The sequence below is a fragment of the Ammospiza caudacuta genome, chromosome 3, assembly GCF_027887145.1.
Source record: "Ammospiza caudacuta isolate bAmmCau1 chromosome 3, bAmmCau1.pri, whole genome shotgun sequence".
Taxonomy (NCBI): domain Eukaryota; kingdom Metazoa; phylum Chordata; class Aves; order Passeriformes; family Passerellidae; genus Ammospiza; species Ammospiza caudacuta.
In genome coordinates this window covers 51,475,432-51,498,238 of record NC_080595.1, presented here as the reverse complement: position 1 = coordinate 51,498,238, position 22,807 = coordinate 51,475,432, and the positions used below count along the sequence as shown (strand labels likewise).

Sequence of the window (22,807 nt, the reverse complement as noted above, 5' to 3'; positions counted from 1 at the left end):
TTTGTGAAGCTGTGCCTGTGAACATCACGTGGGGTATTTGGAAGGTTTTTCAGCATGTCTGTTCCCCAGGCTAATAGCTGAAAGACTGCTATGAGTCTGGGGACAGATTGTCGTATCAATTTGGCACAGACAGAACAAGTAAACTTGTACCTGCCACCTGGATTTGGGATCTAGGTTTCTCCAACTTGCCTATGCCATGGAATTGTTGGTATTTCTAATCCTTGACCTGCTTAGTGCTTCAACAAATGACTTTGCTGGTAACTACTTCAAAAAGCTGTGTAAGCAGAAACATGGCATACCTGTGTCACTGTATTGATAAAACTTCCAGTGATTAAACTTTTTTCAGAAGCATGTTTGGAAGAAATTTTTTCTATCATTAATACAATGCAAAGTGGTGTGGGAAGTAGAAGGGTGGATTAATCCTCATCCCCAAGTTGAATGTTAAAGGACTGTGTCCAAAGGAAGGAGCTGACATCAGTACTGAGAGAGAAACTACAGCAAAGTCTGGGGAAGAAATTGATAGATGTGACCAACTTTTAATTTGAGATCTTCTTTAAGACCTCTTCCTATGCCTAGGTCCCTTGCTTTTCCTGCTGCCTTTATCAAAGCAAGTGAGTAAAAGCAGCTGCATGAAGAGTGATAACAGTACCTGTGGTCTGATTCTAAATGACCCCTAATGGTGTAAAGGGTTAATGAGGTACTGGTAAAATTGGCTTAGGGGACTACACTCACTGCTATGAACTTTGTGGGGAGGGGATTAGAGAATGGGCTTGTGTGTGAACAAAGTTGAGATGGAATGACTGGTGATTGCATTTGGTCTTCTGTCCCTTCTATCCAGTGGTTGGTGATTTGGAAATAGCTGAAGAGACTTTGCCTGTCAGACAAGAGTCAAGGGAACTATTCTAGATCATGCTGTATGAATGAAGAGATTTCTGGACCTAACAAAATGCTTTACAGTCAGAAATAGGTGATGACAGACAATAGTTGATTGGGCAAGGTTTGGCTATGTTCTTCGAAAATGTTAAATTGTCCTTTTATTAGATAACATCCAAGGTTATTTATGTTTTCATAAGCTAAATTAAATAAGTATGTAATTCCCTTAGCATCTAGTTCTAGAACATTACACTTGTTAATGCTGCTCTTGGCAATGTTTGTACAAAATATCTGGACTCTGAGAAGAGACATCATTCTTATTCCAGTATACCTCAGTTCTAGGAGCATAGAATGAATGCCCCTGCCTTTATTCGTGGCCAAGAATCTATGCATGTGAAAAGCAAAAGCCTGGTTAATTATTAATATTGGGATATAGTATGTAATAACATGTTGAAATTTGACTTGAAACGAAACTGGATTAAATGGGTAACAGGTGAGCAGGTCTTGGAAGCATGCAACAGAAAACAAATGTTTTATCTCTGAATTTTGATGAAGTTCTTCAAAGATATATCATTATTTCCATTATTACGCTTACATATGCAGTCTTTGGAAAAACTTTACTGAATTAGCAGTTACCACCCATTTCACTGCATCTTGTGTAGTCGTAGAAACCAGTATTTGTAAGAGTCTCCTACCCTTGTGTTCTGCTGTTCTCCTTCTCTTCCATCCCACCCAGAAAAAGTACTGGATTAGTCATCTTGGTGTTGTTAGTGCTGAAATAGAGGTCTTACACTAAAGGAGTACAACCTGTGTCAGAAAGCAAAGCGAGTAAAATCAAGGAAAGCCTGTAGCCTTTTTAGTTTTTTTCTTTTTTGGTCTAAATTGATGTTTTTACCTCTTCATTTAATAGCATGCTTTGCCATCTGTGAATTGTGCATATAGAAACTTATCATTAAAACCCATCTTGTTTCTTGTTTAATTTTAAATCATGTTTTTTTTGGAGTTTTTAAATCCTGTTTGCATTTGTACTGCTCGATTACATCTTGTTCCAATGAATGATTGCCTCTCGCTGGCAGCTCTGAGAAAACTCTACCAAATACAGCCTTTACAGAAAATTTGCTGCCACTTTTTATAGCTGCTTGGGAAATGTATTTGTGCACATTTATGTAAACAACTTTGACGTTTAGGAAGTGCTTTGACCCCTGTCTGCTGTTGTTAGAAAACGGATTGTAGCTACTGCTCCCTATCTATTCCTTATCAGTTTACATGAAAACTAGTTCAGGCATTACATGAAAACTAATTTAATTTTAAAATAAAAACCTCATGCAAATTGAGGCAAAAAAGGGTGGGTTTGTGCTTTAAATTTGCTACAACTACCTTTATACGAAAACCACTTAATAAACTTTTGCTGAGATCTATAGACTGGTATTTTTCAAAACAGAGCTCCTTTTTACTCTGTCAGTCTGAGATTGTTTTCTTTGCAAGCTAACATGGAATCATTCAGCTTCTGGTGTTTAAAGGAGCTGAGCATTGTTCTATAAACAAAGTGAATACTTAAGGAAGCTGATCTGTACTTATGTAGGAATGAACATTATTGGTAGGTCATTTGGAAATTGAGAAATTCAACTTCCAGCCAGTTGTTTAGTCACCACTTCACTGGAAGTTCTAAAGTTGCAGTAGCAAACAGCAGTATTAGTTTGCTATACCCTGTTAAACTACTATGATATTTGTAAGTGGATTTAACATCCATTTTTTAAATGTTGTACCTGCTATTGCCCTCACAATAGGACAAATTATATGTTCTCTTGTTTGGTAGTACATGGATCTGAAAGGTCAAAGTGTATTTTCTAGACAGTATTTGACTGTAGTACCTTCTGACTTTTTGAATAAATCTCACTTGCTAAATAACTGTATTTTGACAGATTGTTCTTTGAGATGGCCGTAGATTATGTATGTGAAAGTAATAGTAATCATTCAATTTGATGAGATACAGTGGTGCATTTTTATTTTTTAAAATTTTTCAGGGTCTGATTAAGTGGAAAACTGCTACACATACATTACTGTAGTAAAATATGCAGGTATGTCATGCACTCCTAGAGTGCTATACGTAAGAATGCATTGAGTAATCTGCTGATTTTAGTGTTTTGTATACAATTCAAATCAGTGGTTTGTGTCTTTCTCTAGCCAATGATCTTTTTTGTCAAAATTTTCAAATGTTTAAGTACTGGAAGGTGTTACAGCTATAGTTTTGAGAAGTATCTAGGAATGAATATTAAAAACAGCTACATTTTCAGATTTGTCTTAAGCTCGTGAGCTATTGTAACAGTAGCAAATCTGATACCTGGTCTGTCTTTTCTGTATTATCAAGACTTTTTATCACATTGTAATAAATAAAGAAGCCAATATCTGTGTGGTGAGAGTTTGGAAAATAATCTAAAATTATAAATGTGTGTGTATACCCCAGGGTAACCAGCTCCCTGAGCTGAAAGACAGGGACAGGAAGCAGAATAGATCCCCTATAATCCAGGATGCAGTAGCTAGTGACCTGCTGAGCCTTTTAGGCACTCCTGAGTCTATGGGACTGGATGGGATTCATCCAAGTGTGCTGAGGGAGCTGGTGGAAGAGCTCACACAGTTGCTCTCTGTCATTTATCATCAGTCCTGGCTACCCACAAGAAGGGCCAGAAGAAGGATCTGGGGATCTGCAGGCCTGTTAGCCTGACCTTGATCTCCAGGAAGGTTCTGGAACAGGGTATCTTGAGTGTGATCATGTGGCACTTACAGGAGAGCCAAGGGGTCAGGCCCAGCCAGTCTGGTTTAGGAAACTGGGTGACATGCATGAGGGGCAAGCTGTGGATGTGTCTACCTGGGCTTTAGTAAAGCCTTTGACTGTTTCCCACAGTGTTCTTCTGGAGAAACTGGCTGCCCATGGGTTGGACAGGTGTACTCTTTGTTGGGTTAAAAACTACCTGGATGGCCAGACTAGAGGGTGGTGGTGAATGGTGTCATATCCAGTTGGTGTTCAGTCACAAGTGCTCAGGGCTCAGTGTTGGGGCCAGTTCTGTTTAATACCTTTATTCATGATCTGGATGAGGGGATCGAGTGCACTCTCAGTAAGTTCACAGATGACACTAAGTTACATGAGAATGCTGATCTGGTGGAGGGTGAGAAGACTCTGCAGAGGGATCTGGATTCATGTACTGAGGCCTGTGCTATGAGGTTCAACAAGACCGAGTGCCAGGGCTTGCACTACAATCACAACAGCCCCGTGCAACACTGAAGGCTTGGGGAAAAGTGGCTGGAAAGCTGTCCAATGGAAAAGGACCTGGGGGTGCTTTTGGCAGCCAACTGAATATCAGCCAGTGTGTGCCCAGGAAGGCCAATGGCACCCTGGCCTGTATCAGCAGTAGGGCCAGGGCAGTGACTGTCCCCCTGTACCCAGCACTGATGAAGTCACCCCTCGAGTGTGGGCCCCTCACTGCAAGAAGGGCATTGAGGTGCTGGAGCGTGTCCAGAGAAGGATTTGTCCTCAAGGGCTACAGGGAGCAGCTGAGGGAGCTGGGAGTGTTTAGCCTGGAGAAAAGGAGGCTCAGGGACCTAGGAGACCCTACCATTGTCTACAAGTGCCTGGAAGGAGGCTGTAGCCAGGTGGGGATCAGCCTCTTCTCCCAGGCAACTGATGACAGGACAAGAGAACGTAGCCTCAAGCTGTGCCAGGAGAGGTTTAGCTTTGATACCAGGAAAAATTCTATTATGGAAAAGGTTAAACATTGGAATGGGCTTCCCAGGGATGTGATGGAGTCACCATGCCTGGAGGATGGTTCAGGAAAAGATTGGACATGGCACTTAGTTCTATACTGTAGTTGATAAGGTGGTGATTGGTCAGAGGTTGGACTTGATTAACTTAGAGCTCTTTTTAAATCTAAATTCTGTGATTTTTTGATGACTGCCTTAGGCTAAGGGTTGAATTGATAGCTACAGATTTTGGACTGTCTTGTGTGTCAGAGGGGTCAACCGCAGGTGAAGTTGTCCCTAGGTCTACTTAGAGAATTAAAGAATTAAAAACAAACAAACCAACTGGTCTTCTCTGACTTTCATAAGCATTCTGGAATTATTTTTTACTTTAAAATGTGATTTCTAAGGGCAGATGTGCACTGAGTTGCTACTATGTAGCTAAGCTATAAATAATAGTGATAACTTTAAAAAGAGTATTTTGAGGAGAAATCTTGCATATCGCTAAAAGAAATGCTTGAAGTGTAAGCTTAGGTCTGAAGCTTGTTTGGAAAAATACCTTTAGGAAATGTAGCTTTTTCTCATAAATTGAAGTGAATTTAGTCTTATGTGATACTAAGGTCATGCTGTGATTTCCTTGTGTTTTACCTGCACTTCTAGTAGTTATGAAAATGAGCACTAATGCTAGGATGTGAGCATGTTCTCTTTTTCTAGTCTCAGGTGCAGCTGTTGTCTCTTGTTTTCTCAAAACATATGCAGTGAAGACACTGAAATGCTAGTGTTTTCTAGGGTTAATTTCCAAATGGCAGTGGGGAACATGGAAGCAATATTCAAAGCTACAGTTTAGAAGCTATTAATTTATCCAATTCCTTAATAGTTTGAATTGGGGATGAAGCAGGACTAGTAGAATGAGCTGCTCTGAATTGAAGAAGCAGGGATGGGTCTTTGATTAGAAAACTGCTCAGAGCAGCGTATTTCCTCTAGAGCTACCCAAGGTCTTTGGCACAGAGTTTTTCCTGTCTACAAAATTAAAATGCTTTGCTCATCTTGTCATTATTCATTATAATTTTTGCCTTGCCTGTTTTGGGAACCACGATGTAGTGGCTGATCACTGCTTAGTACAGGGAGCTCTCTTGCCTAAAGCACACATACACAAGTGCAGCGGATTTGGGCAAACTGCATTCCCGGGGCTGCTGCCTGTTTTGTGTGGTTGAGAAATGCTTCATGTACTGAAGCAGGCATGTATTATCCTTCTGCAGTCAGCCTTTGTGACGTGCTTTTTCAATTCAGCATACCCCGCAAAACAGGGAGGCTTTGCATTGCTTTAGAAAAGAAGATTAATGCTGGTTAGGAGGATGATATTAATTTGAGATGAGAAGAATAATTTTAGCTACTAGGTGAAAAAGTGAGGATGACATAATCCTTGAGTAAAGGAACTAAATAAGACTAGCTGCAAGGACTATTTTTTTTTTTAATGATGGCGAGCACTATAGAAGAGGCCAAACTATTTTCACATCTGGATGTGAGGTTTCCACTAATTTGTCGAACAGAGATTTGCTCCGAATATTTAAAACTTGTATAATCTTACTCCCAGTGCTGAATATTTACTGATTCCTGGAAAATGTGGAAGAATTTTTTGTTTAAGGAAACACTGAAATATTCTTAATAATGAAATTGTTACTGACTAGTTATAACAGTGCTTCCAGAAATATTTGCATCATAAGTGCTTGCAGAAAGCATCTGAGGAATAGAATTTGAAGGAAGAAGTAACTTGAGCAGTCTATGGACTTATGTTTTTCTGGGTCATATTCCTCTTATTTTGAAGCAAGGTAGCTGTAGAGTCTTAATTCCAAATAAACTCCGGGTTTACAAACAAGGTTTGCATTTAATTATGTTGGAAAATGTTGTTCCAGGGAGGGGCTGGGGAAATCTTTTATTAGAAAGCTATCTGTGTCAGTGAAGGTAAACAAGTTTTAAAATTCAATTCCTGTAAGCATTTGAATTTCACATTTGAAAATAGTTTTTGTCTACGTGTGCAAATAATTATTAATTTAAGCGAATGCAGATGCATGAGCAAGGCCGAAGGGAATCAGCTCTGAAACTTATCTTATTTCTTGCGAGTTTTTTCAGTCTGGCAATTTGTGCCGTCAATCCATAGTTAATGTGAAAGCAACGACTTTACATTAAAAGTATTGTGAGTTTGTGTAGGAAGGCATTGTTTTTGGGGACAACACCCCCTCCACTCTTTTTGTATTTTAAGTCATAAACTGTGACTAGAATACAGATAACTACTTTGTAAAAAACCTTGTGTTTGTAAATATAAAATAAAAGGAAAAAACAGGTGAGGCTCGCTGACTCTTTAAGTCCTTCCATGGCAGAACAAAATTAAATTACTAATTCTGTTTGGGGAAGAAAGCTGGTATTAAGTTTGGTGGATTATTCAACATCTGTCTAGTGTGTAGCTCACCACTTAGCAGGATGTTATGCAGATTTATTAGTCTAGAAGAATAGAAGAATGTGGTTCAAGTTTAAAAGTTAAAATATAGCAGTATGTTAAAGCAGACTTCTCCTGGCTGTTGTACTTTTTTATTTACCAGCTTAGAGGCTGAGCAGGAGATGTGTTTTAGGTTTGATTTGCATGCGGCCTAATGGTCTTTTCAGCCTTTCAACTGTCTATAGAGTGAATGCACATGTTTTTTAAGAATGCACATATCATCCACTTAGGTTTTGTTCAGCAATTTCACAGTAAATGGAAAGCTTGCAAAATGGGTGAGAATTGTACTGTTTTAGTAATTTTTAGCATATACTGAGAGAAAAAATTGTACATATAGTCCCTGTTTTCCATAAAGCTTTGGAATAATTTCTTTTCTTCTGAGTGCTAAGGTGTTTCTTTAAAACAAGAAGTGTTCAACACTGACAAATTATAGTTCAGAAGCCGTGGGCATACAATGATGGTGAAATACTGACCAGTTTGCTTAATTCCTCTCTTATTTCTGCTTGATCTCCTAAACATTGGAGAACTTAATTTTGTATCAGAAGCAGGTGCTTCTGATAACCACATTTAAAATACAGAATGTTTGCAACTAAAAGATGAGTTAAGTATGGAGAAGTGAAAGAATCTGTTTTGCTGCAGCCTCCAGCAATATTCGTTATGGAACAATAGGACTGATCTATGTGTGAGGGTGAAAATGAGCAAGCTTTTGCTATCTCATATCTGGTGTAAATCCAGGAAGTCTTGATACAGAGATCCTGAAAATTTACATTATACATAATTTCCCATTGACTCCTCCATATTTTGACTACTGATCTCTTCTCTGTCACAGCAGAATTTTTTTTAACATGCCTTGCATTTTCAGGTCTGTTCATCCTTAAGTAATGTTTAAATGGAGAGAAAGATCCTTTGGCATTTGAAAAATGTAATAATTTGTTTATGATGCTTATTTAGATTAACTTCTTTTCATTCTAGTCCTGATAGTTAACATTGTTAAAATAACTGCTTCATCATTCTTCAAGTTCTTCATGATGAATAATCCTTAAATCTCTGTAAATTAGGCAGTTATATATAATTTTTTATATTTCAAGGTAGGCCTTTTGAATTTTTTGCGTTACTTTTCTACATTTATAAATGACTGTTTTGGTACCTATTCAGCTCTGTGTGGTTAGATATGTTGAGTGCACTAGCTAGAACCAGGATGTTAGCCTGTGTGAATGTGGTATTAGTGAAAGTGAAAATGTTGGTTATGCTGTGTGTTTTGTTTGTTACATGCAACAATTATTCCTTAATGGTACTAATTCCAGCTTTGGTCGGCCAGGAGTTGAATGCTACTGTCAACATGACAGTGGAGCTGCAGTAATCCAACTTCAGTTCCTGATTAATGAGGTTAGTAAAATGATTTATGTGTAATTCAGAGAAGAAATGGAGCACATTTTCTTTAATTTTTCATTAGGCAAGCATTAAAATAATAATGATAAAAGTGGGGTAGCACAAATAATAAGCTGCAATAACAATTATAAATAAATTAATTTTTTTAGTTTTGGAAAATGCTTGACTAACTCCTGAAAATATCTTTGTCACCAAAGTGCTCTTTTGGTATAAGCAAGAACTAGGATATCTTTTCATGTCCTTGAACATTGCAAGTTATCTCTGGAAGTGGTGAAGTACTTTTTACACAGTACTACCAGTTTCAGTAGGTAGTTAATTTTATTTTGATCAAGTTACTGTCTTAGACATGAACTGAATAATGTTGCCTCAGTTTCAGATGTGCTTCTAGGGATGTAGCAGCTGAGATTTGACAGCAGTGCTGTTCTTGAGCTAGGGATGGGCTTTTAGAGGGATCTCGCTGGCTTTGTCAGCACACAGATATTAGCAGTTCATTGCCTGATTTCTCTGCAGAGATGGGCATGAGGAAACTGATGAGCACACACTGGAAAAAGCTCCTTCCCCATCACCTCTCAGAGTAGCACTGAACCAAATATGAGTGAGCTGAATGTGTGATCACATCACTTATCTCATTCCTTCTACTTAGAACATAGCTGTGCTATGGTACTGATGCACATGCTTATATGTTTTTTTCATCCTGGAAATAAATATGTAATGTTTATTTCTGTGATGCTATACTGTTCCTAGGGCTTTGAAAACAGGCTGACTAAAATGTTTTTGTTCTCCTAGGGAGCTCTAGTGAGTGCCTTGGCTGATGACACCTTACACCTGTGGAACTTGCGCCAGAAGAGGCCGGCTATCCTTCATTCCCTCAAATTTAACCGGGAACGGTAGGGACTGGTTATTGTTGCAATGCCCTTAGCACACCATGTGCTATTGTGAGATCAGATCTTATTGATGCAGTCCAAGTCATTACTTGGTACATAATTGAAGCTGGGTTTACACTGGGTTTGAGTTTCAATCTGTTGGGCCCCAAAGTAGTTGTGAATAAGATACACTAGTGACCTAAACTGAGATGCCTTTTCTATCACTTTTTGTTGCATTGTTGAACATCAATTTTCATATCTTTAAAAGGTGGAGGAACAGAGTAATTTGAATGTATGTCTTCAGAGGAATTTTGGAACAAGAGAAAGTGTGTGCACCAAAAAGACAATCAGGAAAACTGGTCAATTTTTTTACCTGGAATTTTTTCTCCCTTGATGGGAAAACAAGATTCTGCATTGTTAGAGCTCTTGTTTGTATCAGAGTATCTGAAAACCACTTGTATTTTGACTAAAACTTTTTGTACTCAAGTAATAAAATTCCAAGCAAGCTAGAGAGACATTTAAGATTAAATTCTTAAAGTCAATTGAGTAAATTTCTGAAAAACGTGTCCTTTGTTTTAAAAGCAACTACTCCTTCCCTTCTAGGAGATATTCCTTCTTTTCCAGTACATGTAAAGTCTCAGCTGGAATGCTGTATTTGCTTTTCAACAGTGTGCATTAGAGATGGGCTGCTTGGGGAGCTCGGAGGGTACTAGCAAGAACACAGAATAATCTGTCACTTGTATTTCTTTTGAATAGGGCAGGAGGTAATATATTTTAAGTAATCGATAGCAATAGAAAAAGGTAAATACTTATCTAATACCTTCTAAAGTAGTGTCATGCCAACTACTAAACAAACTGTTGGGTGGGTGAAATGGTACCCTGGTAGTTTTAAAGAGTAGGTTATGAACAAATTCGTCAGGAACAACATAAATGAAGATTACTGAAGTTTCTTTGTGTAGAGGATTAAGTGATTCTAATTCCCTTTTGAAATTGTTTCTGTGATCACTGTGCATAAAAATCCGACCAGGGCCTGTAGGAATAGAACAAGGGGTAATGACTTTAAAGTGAAAGAAGTAGGTTTAGATGGGATATTGAAAGAAATTCTTCATTGTGAGTGTAAGTGCTGAGACACTGTAAGTGCTTGCCCAGAAAAGTAGTGGGTGCCTCATCCCTGGAACTGTTCTAGAGAAGGTTGGATGGGGCTTTGCTCAAGTACCTACTGAAAGATGTCCCTGGCCACAGGAGGTGAGGTGGACTAGGTGATCTTTAATAACCCCTTCAGGCCCAGACAATTCTGTGTTCTGAACTGTTGTACAGAAAACCGGAAGCTTTGTTGACTGGGGCAAATTCTCTGCCCCAAAGGAGTGGCAGTGTTCCTTTATGCAGTATAGAAGGCAAATGGAGGGAAATGCAATTTATAACCGCTAATTTAATGAGGATTGTCCAAATGTAAGAGATACAGTAGTGTGTCCAAACTGGATTTTCTACTTCTCCCTTCCTTTTTTTAGTGACTTTTCTCTTACTTGTAGTGTCTACTTAAGTATCAGTGTAAAAGTAAGATTTGTATCCTGAAACCACACTTAAAAATGGGCTTCTAACTAATGCTCTAAAACAGATATCTGATTCTGATTGTGTGTAAATCTGTTGTAGGCTGGCATAGAGTTTTAGATGTGTTGTATCTTTGGTTAAGTAAAGTGAAAGTTTTAAACTATCCTTTTTTCTGTGAATGTAATGATGTCAGTAGCAAAATCCATCACAGGGAGTTGAGTGGGGCTAGAAAGGAGTCTTGGTCACTGATATTGCTGTAGTGGCTGACTTAGTTACTAATCCTGTCTTGCCAAGGTAGGTAACGAGAGCACCACAGTTACCATGAGTGGTGTAAGCATAGCTTGAGACAAGGGCTTATTCTTCTAGCAATTTTAATTTTAAAACATCTGTTATAATAACATATGGAGTTAGCCAGAACACTTAAGATTGCCAGATCTGTACCTTGTCATAGCCGCTTAGGTCATGGTGGATGACTGTTAAATGTTTTCAAATATTCTGTTTTCTTTTGACTAGTTCATAAAACACAAATTCATAAAATAACATATAATTTCATTATCAGGTAAATATTTTGACTGGAACTTGAAATGCAAAAAATTCACTGTTGAATAATTCTAAATAGGGACCTTTATAACAGTTCTTTGTAATTCATTATACCTAATAGTTTCAGTATGCTGTATGAATCTGAAGTAAATGGACTTTTCTTTGGTCAGTTTTATGCTATATACAACTAAGTTTATTGAGAAGAGTGTTCATGATGTAAATTAATTATGCACAGTCCATTCTGTCAGGCTTTTCTGGAAATGTGTCAGGGGTCTTTGGAGGTCTTTCGTGGTTTTATTCCCACCCTTTAGTCCATGTCCGCTTCCTGCCACTCATTACTGCATTGTACTGTGAAAGGAAAAGTGCCTCTCTATCTCCACTTGACCCCCCCCTTCTCCAGCCAAACCTTGTTCTTTCTCATGGTGTGTTAATACCAATAGTCCTTGGATTTACCAGCAATTCTTGTCTGTTAGTAATAACAGTCCTTGGCTGGCTCCACAGCCATCCAGTTATCTGTGTTTGAGACATACACATTAGTCCCTTGTCTTCTGGGAATCAAAGGGATCTCACTGTGGGCTGCTGTTTATAGGGTTGTCAGACAATGGGCTTTAAAACACATTAGCCTCTTATAACCAGGTGCTCAAAAACGTCTCACTTTGGACCACTGTTTATAGGGTAGCAAGAGAGTGGGCTTCAGTTGTAGTAATTTTCCATTTTGGCCAATTTTAGTTGGTAACTTTTTTTGACTGTTCAGCAACAAAAATATTATTCCACTTGTGTTGTTATTGAAAACAAAAAATTCCAAGGTTGTTTGTTAAAAGCAGATGTTCATTAGACACCTGTTAGTTCCTGGGAACAGACAGGGTTTCTGATAAGCTGAAGGGGAATTTAATCCAAGTGCAGTTCATCACGGCCAGGACTTAATGAGCATTTCTCAGATCAGAGAAATTAGTGTCCTGGGTGGCAGAGGCATGCAACACCGCAACACATACCACGACTAAAGTCGGCTCCTCTCAGCTTCTACATTCTCAACTCATGGAGTTGTTATAAACCTAATTAATAAAAACGTTATATTACTTTATGTTGTGGGATTAAGATCTGTCTGTAAGGATAACTAACTTCTCAAACGGGACTTATTTGAAATATTTTGTGCACTACAACACGGCCTTATAACTGTCTTCTCTAATAATACTTTGTCAGTTTATGAGATTAGATATCTTGAAACTCATTATATGATGGAAGCAATGATTGTGGTGGCATCAGTATTTGCTCTAGGACTCTGTTAAGGCAAAGGTTTAAAATTATTTAACTGATTTGGTTTATCTGGAAATGTGTTGAAATTGCAGAAAAGCAGTATTTGTGTCCTGTGTAACAGGAGTTGAACTTTAAACTGTCACAGGCAAATTTTTATTCAGATTTTGTTTCTAAATAACTATTTGATATGTAAGGTTTAGATTTGGTCTAAGAAGTTGTCTTTAGCATAGAAAGCCAACTGTAGCAGTTAGCTACTCAGATGAAAGGATTTTCTTAGTCTTGAAAACTATTCTTTAACTGTATTTAAAAAAATAATTAAAAAATCAAGTGATAAGGCTATGACTTCATTAACTAATTCTGTAATCTTTTAGCACAGCCTTTTAACAGCTCTGCCTAATTAATTTCTTTTAGTCATATGGAAGAACTACTGCCCAATGTCTAACCACACAATTTCTAGATTTCATATTTGTGTTTATCCTGTTGGTAATTGAATTTTGTTGCCTCGCTTAAGATGTTTTAAACATCTTAAGATGCAAACTCAAGAACTAGCTTTTTTAATGAATGCTTCTGTTGTGTGTTAAATATTTTGTAATCTTACCTGAAAATATGAGTTTTAAATCTGTAAATTATTTCAGAATGCAGTCTCTAGTATATGACAGGAAAGTGATATGAATTATTGCTTTTCTACTCATGAATTTTAAGAACAGGGAGTGATGAAAGAGCTGATTCTTTTTAATATAATTCTCTGCCATTGCAGGCTCTGTTCTGATACGTGGAAAATGTCTTTGGGTGGCTTACATCAATCTTACATTGGAGCAAAACATTTTTTAAAAACTGTTGCCAAGAGGCCTGAAATATGCTGCTTTCTCTTGAATCATTAAATTAGTAAAGAATCTGTAGATAATCAACAGACCATTAATGAGTTCATAGCTCCTGACTGCCTTTTGTTAACAGTGATGGTTAGTAATTTGAAGCAAGTCTTCTGAAGCAGGAATTGGTGAGGTTTTACATATCTAATAAATCTGTTAGCTGAAGTTACTGACAGGTCACAAAAGCTCAGTGCAAAACAAGCTAGTTCAAGTTTTTTAGCCTTTTCTGTGCTGCATTTGTGGGGATTTTGCAGCTGCTTTATGTTCTAGCTACCAAATAAGGGTTAGGAGATAGTAGACCAATGTCATGCTTGGCCACTGTTCCTTGACTGTGGGAAGCAGTGTGTAGGGGCCAGGACAAAAATGCATAATGATATGGAACAGTTGCTTGTGTGACTTGTCATTGACTTGTCATGCAAAAGTGTCTAAATACTCTACCTCTTTTCAGAATGCATAATTCAGTGTGTGAACTCAGTATCTCAGGTTTTGTACATCTCTAAGATGACTTCAGTTGATCATTATCTATTTCCTTTGCTATCTACATATCTATTTATAAATATCTTAAACACAAGATTGTTGTGTGTTAACAAGTAATGCAAGATTCATGTCAAACTCGCTTTAACTCAGTAGTAAATATAAATGTTCCACTAAGCTAGCTCTGGAATAAATGTAGTTAAAAGATCTTATTAGAGTAAATATTGAAATACACACATTCATACATAACTGATCTGGCTTCATGCCTGCCATGTAGAAACTGTTAAACTTGATGCTGATCTGAGGTGTGAAAAGTCAAACATGCATCACTAACCAGCCAGGGACTTTGACAGATCCTGTTTGAGAGGGTGGAGTGACAGACTAACCTGACTGAAAAAAGAAAAAGTAGCATGGGATGACAAATTTGAGGCCCCTTTGCCAGCCCCTTTGCCAAAGCAAACCAGCTTTGTATGCATGTATGAAAAATTTGTTTCATTTTCTGAGACTTACATCCTTCCTGAGTTGACAAAAGAAAGTTTGTCTTTATGCTAAGTCACAAAGCAAGAATGGCATAAAAATAGAACTGAGTGTTTTGTGCCAGTGCTCTGCATATCGATCTCTGAATGCCTTGATAGCAATTTAATTTTTAATATGTCAACTTCTGTGCTGTGGGATTTAAATCGTTTTCCTCAACATGAAACTGCATAATTCAGAGTTACAAAATTATGCTTAAAATATCTTTGGCTTTATATCCTGCTGTAAACAGCAGGTTTAGCATTATGTTTGGAACACTGTCTATAGAGAGTGGAAAATCCCACTTATATTTACTAATTAGCAGTAAGATTTTAAACTTCTGTTGGCACACATTACCTTGTTAGATACTGTAACTTTGTACTCAGCCTGTGCCTTAGCAGACTTGGTAGTTTTCGTTCACCTTGAATTTATAAACTGACCAATTCTGCCACATTGTGGATAACAGGAGGACATACAGGTTGTCTTGCCTGTGAGAGCAGTTGGTGATAGACATTGTTTATGGGGTTTTGGTTTAGCTAAATTTTTGGGGTCGGGTTTGTTTTCTTTTTTCACACTTTTTTAAGTGACTTTCTTCAGAGCGAGAGGCAGCGATCATCTGGTCTCCTTGCCTTGATGGTGTCATGTAAAGCCTTTTACCTAGTGAGTTCAAAATTTTAACTCAGTGGTGATTCACTAGGGCATGTAATTAGAAGGAATTTGATCTTGTTTCGAGAAACTAGCAGAAGAAAATTAACATATTGGCTGTCTGGATTTGTCATATATATGAATTGTTCTTTCACAAGGATAAAATTGCTTTGAAAAATGTTTCCTTGAGGCCATGCATGCATGCAGAGTTCCACGTGTCAGTGTGGTTGATGGAGCTGCAGTTGCATCAGCTGCCTTCTTTTGCCTTTAGCACTGAGGCGGAACCAAAATGCTGAGTCCTGTCACTCAGAAATTTCAAATTTCAGAGAAATGGTTTTTAAATTGCCTCAGCTGCCCTCTTAGCTATACCTTTCACACTGACTTTCACAGTGATATAAGGCGTATAATGGCCAACTGCCACGTTCTTGGGCAGAATTTGACCTCTAGTCTTTAAGTTCTGCCTAAATGACAGGCTTCTCCATCAGCAATAGGAATAATTTTTCTGCCTCGTATGGTAGGGCTACGTCTCTGACATGGCCATTTTTTTTTCTAAAGTTTGAGTTTGTGATTCCCTATGTGTCTTTTGAGGCAAATGATTTGAAAACTAAGAGAATTATTCAGTATTGAAAGAATTTACACAAAACGCTAAAAAAATCAGAAACTTTCTTACCACTGATGAAATACACTGCACTGTATATTTGTGAACTCCTCTTGGTGTGTCTGACATGCCAATGGTCTGTTACTTTTTGTGTCATCCCAAGACAGTTGAGTATCATGCTCTGACACATGCTTACTCCATTTTGACACCCCTGATGTCCAGCACAACTCAGATACTGAGCACAGGTGCTTCTCCGCTGCCTGAAGAGACAGCAATTCCAGTCAGTGGATTTGGGGAAGCAACATTTGGAGTGCTGTTGGGGATATAAATGGAAATGAAGTACCTGCTTCAGTTCCTACCACATTTGCCCACATGTTTTTTTGGTGGGACATTTTGGGATGCATTGAAGAGCAACTTCTTTGGGATGCATCTTCCTCTGCTTATGCCTGCTGGTCTTTGAGGCCTTTTTTGTATTGGTAGATGTTCTAAGCTTATTGAAGTTATCAGATGTGGAAAAAGACCCTTTTGCAACAGTCAGGTGGTATCAAAACTACTGCTTGCTTCCATCAGAATGTCATTTTGACACTGGCTTTTGACTTTCAAAGCCCATGGAGGACTTTGACAAGAGTCCATGGATTTGGACTCTACACTAACATCAGAATTAAACTTCTCAGCTTCTGAATTTTACGCGGTGCTATCTCATACATGAAAGGTTGAGGATAAAGGTGTGCAGAATACAGCTTTGATAGCTTAATCTTTTGCTTTTATTTTGCCTATACAGTAATGATCTGAGCAGCTGTGTGCTTATAGTTACTGCAGACCTATAATGATAGGCCGAGGCACTAGAAATATTTTAGTGACTTAACAATAAAACCTGTTATCAGTGCTTGTCATACTTCAAAGTATTTGTCACTGTGCTTTGTTAAAGCAGTGAAAAATTCTGAAGTATGTATAATGCTTCATAATGCAGTAGACTAGGAAAAGGTAAAGATTAATTTAGAAGGATTTCTGCTGTCATAATAATACAGTCAAGTTAACAGCCTGCCATTTTTCCTTAGTATTTCCACTTAAAAAACTAATTCTTTGAATAATGTATTAATATAATAAGTTGTGTTCTTTAATATTTCTGTAATTAAATTCCTGTAGGGAGTATTATCACTTGCTGAATTAATTGTTTTGATATATGATGTGAAACAGCAGCAATTAAGATTTTTTTTAATATCTTTGACAGATTATAAGAAAATATACATAGTCTGCAGTAAAGAAAGGGAATCCTTTCAGCAGGTTAAAAAAACACTTATTGAAGAATTTCCCATCATTTCTAAGACTCTCCCATAAGCAATATTCTAAATTATTTTTAATTAGTGTAAGAACAGAAAATATTTTATCATTGTTTTTCCCTGTGGGTGTGTCACTTGCTTTTCTGTATATAATTTTGTTTTCTTGAACTATTGGTTCAACTTTTACAAATTAATTTTGCAAGAAAGAAAAGTCTTGGGTTTGTATTTTTTTTTTTTTTTGAGCAGTGGGGAGGGAGCAGCTTTGCAAATATGTGTGTGGTGAGGATGACGATTTTGTGCTTACAGTAAATTACAGCTACAGGAGAATTTAAAGCAACCCTGACTGCTTTGGGGTTGTATAACAGGGCCTCATTTTAGTGGTGATGTTAGTTTATACTAAAATCTTGCTGTAGATTTCACATTGAAAAGATAAATCTCCTTAAAGCATTTTTTTCTATAAAGGGATCTTCCTCTTTGTGAAGATATGGGGAAGTGAAATATTTGAAATGACATGCTGTGCCCTATACTGTTTTATGCTAAAACTTTGGTCTGTTTCACAAAATGGACTACACTTACTTGAGGGAGCTGAAATTGCCTTGGAGACAACATGAGGAATCTGTTGTGCCATGAAAGAGCTGCCTGAAAAAGCCTGCTTTCTGTGGCTGCTGGCTCCAACAATCCCAGCCTGTCGCTTTAGATCTACGGCACTGGACGGTTTTAAATCAAAGATGCTTCTGTTTTAGTACTTTTGGGCAGAATGGCTTGCTACAGGAGAGCAGTATGGCAGTCTGCTTTTGACTGCTGCATTGTTTTCAGGCAGTTGGGGTTTGTGTGCAAGAAAGAGAAGTATGAAATTTTTTCATCTGTAGTCTTTTTGATGTATTCTCAACAATTGATTGCAATTTCCACTTTTATATATATATATCCATTCACAAGTGGTGGGGAGAGAGGGGGAAGACGGCTCGAGTTGTAGAAATGGCTACAGGATTCTATGGCCAATTCTGCTTCTCTTGATCTTAAAATACATTATGAATGAAGTATATTCGTATCTGGTGGCAAAAAGATAGATTTCTGAAAGAAAAATCTTCATTTTTCAGAACAACAAAAAAAAAAATGCTGTCTGTGGCCAAGTGTTAAATAAGCAGGTATTGCATCACTACCAAGAAGACTCTAACCTTTTGTTTCCATCCTCCAAAAGGAGTTTGAATCCCTTCAATCATCAGTCCAATTCTCAGCAGAACTAACAAGGCTGCTCAGGCCATTCAGATGGTCCTAGCTTCACTGATTTTTAGTTTTTAAGAGGGCTGTAACACTTCCAAAGTTTTTTAAAGTATACATAGCTTAAGGTGAAGCCTTAACTAGTGAGGCGGGAAGCTCAATGCATGAACTTTGATGTTGGAAATATTATTCTGTAAATTTTTAAAATAAATGCAGTTATCTGAAATGAGTCATTAAGTCAAAATATAGTGGACTTTCTGAAAGTTGGAAGACATACAGTTTTTCTATTAAGAAAATGAAATAGTATTTTTTTTATTTGCAAATGAATAACATTTGCTACATTCAGGGAGAAATCTTGGTTCTTATAGCAGGATCAGCATGCCATTCCTTTTGGATTCAACAAGTTTTTCTGTGAAATAAAAGATCTAGGAATATTTCTTAGTTTATAGACAAATCACACAAGTCTGTAGAAGAATGGTAAAATAATTTGACAAATAATGTTAAGAACTCTGTTATGTGCCTATTCTTTCAATTTTGAAGTCTTTTCAGCCTCCGGCCTTTGAGAGTTTGTAAATATTTTGTGAAGCTATTTGTTCTCTTCATTTGCTATTAACATTGAATCAGTTCATTGTTTGCTAACTCTTGACAAAATTAATCTCAGTTGCACAAAGGAGACAGTAAATTGAAAATTCCTGCGTATTCAAGAAGTGTATCAAGAATACTGAGGAGCTACTTTAAATGTTGCCCTTGGGCTATAACAGTTAAAGCTGAAGGCCAAACTTTTATTTTTGCCTACTTCAAATGACGTGAAATAGATTGGTTTTCATAACGAAAGCGTTGGACAATTGTAATTAACAATATTAACTTGCTAATCAAGGCAAGCCTACAACCCTGCTACTGATTATTTTTTCTGGCTGCTAGGCCATGATTTTGGATCCAACTGATGTGGTTGCCAGCTGCTTCTGGCATGTGGAGCGCTGGCACAAAAAGCTGCTGTGGTGTTCCAGAGTGCTGAAGGTTTATGTTTATCTTCTTATTCTGTCAGCCTAGGAAGAATGTGTACCAATGTATGTGATTTAGCTTCCATCAAAATCCTTTTTTTTTTAGGATGTTGGGGAAACACAAGTTTTCAACCTGTGGTGGTTGCAGATTATTGTTCCTTGTTAAATGTGTTACAACATCTGCAAGTTGAGTACGAGATTTACATTTTAAATCATGTTTGTGGTATTTTTTTTTCTGTCAAACATCAGTGAAAAAGTTAATGCAGTCTTTTATTTTGACATCAATGTTCAAGGACAAGAAATTGAGTTGGAAAGCAAATAGATTAGTACTTGCTTGAGCAAAGTCCATTTCCTAATTAGGGAGAAATAAGTGAAAAAAACCCCATGATCCAGGGGTATCTGAATCTGAATCCAGGTAGTATCACTACAGAAGTTTTTACTTTTGAAACCTGCAGTGCAAATTAACATCTCTTCAGCCACAGCAATTTCTCTCTTTGCTGCTGTTAGATTTTCCTTTCAGCTGAAGTTGGTGGGCGTATGCAGCATCTAATGCAAAGGATCTAAAGCTGTTCTTTGCATAAATACTTAACAGGCTTGTGAAGTGATGCATGGATTTGGCAATAAGCAATCCAATTGGGAGAAAACAAGAACATAAAAAATTGTGAAGCTGAGGATTAGAGGCGACAGAACAAATTCTTGTTGAATAATTGTTTTACCTTATCACTAAAACATTTCTGAAAGCCCAAGTTTGATAGCTAAGTAATTTGGCAATTTCTTTCAATGTCAGACCCTGTCAGATTGAAATGGTTTAGAGGTTCCAGAAAGTTTCTAGACTCCAATTTCAAGTTAGCATTCTGTCAGTTTGTTCAGACATTATTTCCTTATCTTGAAGAAATAGTCAACAGTAATCAGGACCCAAGGGTGCAGAAATAATCAGGTTTTCAAATGCTAGTATTTGGGTTGGAGCTACAGTCAAAGAGGAGTCCTCTGCTGGTACATACAGTTGGTAGCTGTTGAGTCTTGTGCAGGTACACCTTTCTAGCAGAAGAAAAGACTAAAAGGCAGAAAATGAAAATATGATTGAAGTAAAGCTGCAGCCTGAAATTTAAACTACTTTTAAAATTACTTTTATAATTGTTTAGGATTATTCTAAGGTTTGCTCTTTTGGCATTAATTTAGATGACATGTGAACTTACTTTTATTGAGTTATATCTTTTGTCAGTCTCCTTACTTGAAATCAGCCTTATCTGCATTTGAAAACTTCTAAAATCCTTTGCTCTTTAAAACTTGAAAGTAGATAGATTCCAAAGGGAGATTTAGAGACTATAGGAGCATTGTAATTTAAGTTTGACATGACAACAATCAAATATGTTAAATAATTTTTAAAGGTGACTGTAATTTCTTTTTTTTTTTTTTTTATTTGGAATGATTTATGAGTTTTAGAATACCTTGCTTTCCATTTTTAGTTCAGCCTAAGGTTCTACTTTGTCTGTTCATCTCTTACTTTGGTCGTGTACTGGCTTTTCTACTTTACCTCAAACTTGTCTTATATATTGCTGTTTGCCTGTTGCCTTATTTCTACCTTTTGGTAGCATAGACTTTGCAATGTAGGATATCAAAAAGACATTTCTTTAATTCCTTTCTGGTGGCTTTCTCTTTCAGGATAACATTTTGTCACCTGCCTTTCCAAAGCAAATGGCTATATGTGGGCACTGAAAGAGGAAACATTCACATCGTCAATGTGGAATCATTTACTCTCTCAGGCTATGTCATCATGTGGAATAAAGCCATTGAACTGTGAGTTTAACCAATTTTTGTTTGCGGAGGGGAGGGAACAGCAATGTCCCAGCTCTTGTTAACATCAGTTGCAGGAATGTCATTGTTTTCTAGAGAGGCCTCCATATTCATCTTACTGCACTACATACACTATCAAAGTGCACAGTCATGTAGATATTTTTATTTTTAAGAATATGAGGTGCTAATGTTAATATATGTTTCTTCAATTTAGCAGTATTTTATTATAGCTCCTGGGATGGACATGGAAATAGACAAAACAAACAGTATAGAAATAGATTCAAAAATCTCTGTGTTGAGATAAAGCAGAAGAAAAAATAATATACATTAAAATATGGTGTAGCTGGTACTTGGACAGACATGTTGCTTCTGCAGTTGGGGATTAAAGACCAAAGGGTAAAGATAATTCATTTTTTAAGAGGGCTGATATATTCTGAATTGGAAGTGACTTTCTGAAATGCAAATTTAAATAAGTCTATGCCAAGACCAAAATACATTTTATAGCTATTGTCACTGCATCTCCTTTTTTCAATGTTAAAATTTTATGCACAAATATAGGGGATAGTGTGAGAAAGATGTAGTTGTGTGCTGCTCTTTCTTGTGCTGGTGTTTTGTTCCCAGTACATCATTCCAAAATACATGAAGTCTGTCACTTGCCAAAAGGTGTTGAAGCAAACACAGCTCTGTATTAGTCCATCTTCTTCAGTAGCAGGAAGTCCACATAAAGTGTTAATTCTGTGTTATTGTAACAATGGCCATCTTGGGCAGTTTATGAATGGTGGCAAAACCTGTATTCCAGTGTAAAAGTAAACATTTGATCCTACAGTGTCAATTCTGTAACAACAGATATTAGGATAAAATGTTTAAAGTTAATGTGGTTTTTTTGTTTGGTTGGTTTTGGTTTTTTTTAATGTCGTTGTTGTTGATAGGCAATAAATTAGTCTTTCCTTAAGACAGAAACTAAATGTCTACAAACAGACACAGTATTTATGGGCTTGAAGATAAAAGTGAAAGTAACTCCATTTTGAAATGTCACAACTTGCTTATGTGGAGTCTGTATCTGCAGAATCTGTATTACTTCAAATCATTTTGAGATGCCATTTAGGGCAGGGGACAATTCTTTTTAATGGAAATATTTCTTTTTCAGGTCATCCAAATCTCACCCAGGACCTGTTGTCCACATTAGTGACAATCCAATGGATGAAGGAAAGGTAGGATATTTTAAAGACTATTCGATACATTATTTTCACACCAAGACTTTTTTAAAGTTTACATACCACTGCTATTTAAGGAAGGATTAAGTATGTGAAGAACAACAAAGGTTTTAGGCCTTTGTTGTAAGTAACATAAAGGTACTTCATTGAAAGTCACATAAAACCAAGTACATACATGAATGTAGGACACATTACTGGAATAAATCATCTTGTAATTTGAAAACAGAGATGAAAATGATTAGCTGCAAAACTTTTGGAAATAAAAGCAGAGACTTTTACTTATGGTGATAAAAATTAAGATGTTACAAAAAAAAACCCAATTAATCATAACCAGAATGCTTAAAGTGTGATAGAAATTAATTCCACTTTATCATGCTCTTGTGTGTTATTTCACAACTTTAATATGCTTATTTATATAGCATATTTTTATAGAATACCATGTACTTTGTCTTTAGATTAACTAATCTGAGGGTTTTGTGGAATTTGGTATCTAACTCATACTCCCATA

General features: G+C 37.0%; 1 protein-coding gene across 5 annotated transcripts in view; it reads left to right on the top strand.

Moving 5' to 3' along the window:
- STXBP5 (syntaxin binding protein 5) overlaps positions 1 to 22,807 on the top strand; it is a 104,423-nt gene that overhangs the window by 19,144 nt on the left and 62,472 nt on the right. For all 5 annotated transcript variants that reach the window (XM_058800799.1, XM_058800797.1, XM_058800798.1 and 2 more), the window contains exons 3-6: positions 8,404 to 8,485; positions 9,275 to 9,375; positions 20,954 to 21,088; positions 22,233 to 22,296. In XM_058800799.1, the coding sequence (XP_058656782.1) occupies positions 8,404 to 8,485; positions 9,275 to 9,375; positions 20,954 to 21,088; positions 22,233 to 22,296 (382 nt within the window). The remainder of the gene's footprint in view (positions 1 to 8,403; positions 8,486 to 9,274; positions 9,376 to 20,953; positions 21,089 to 22,232; positions 22,297 to 22,807) is intronic.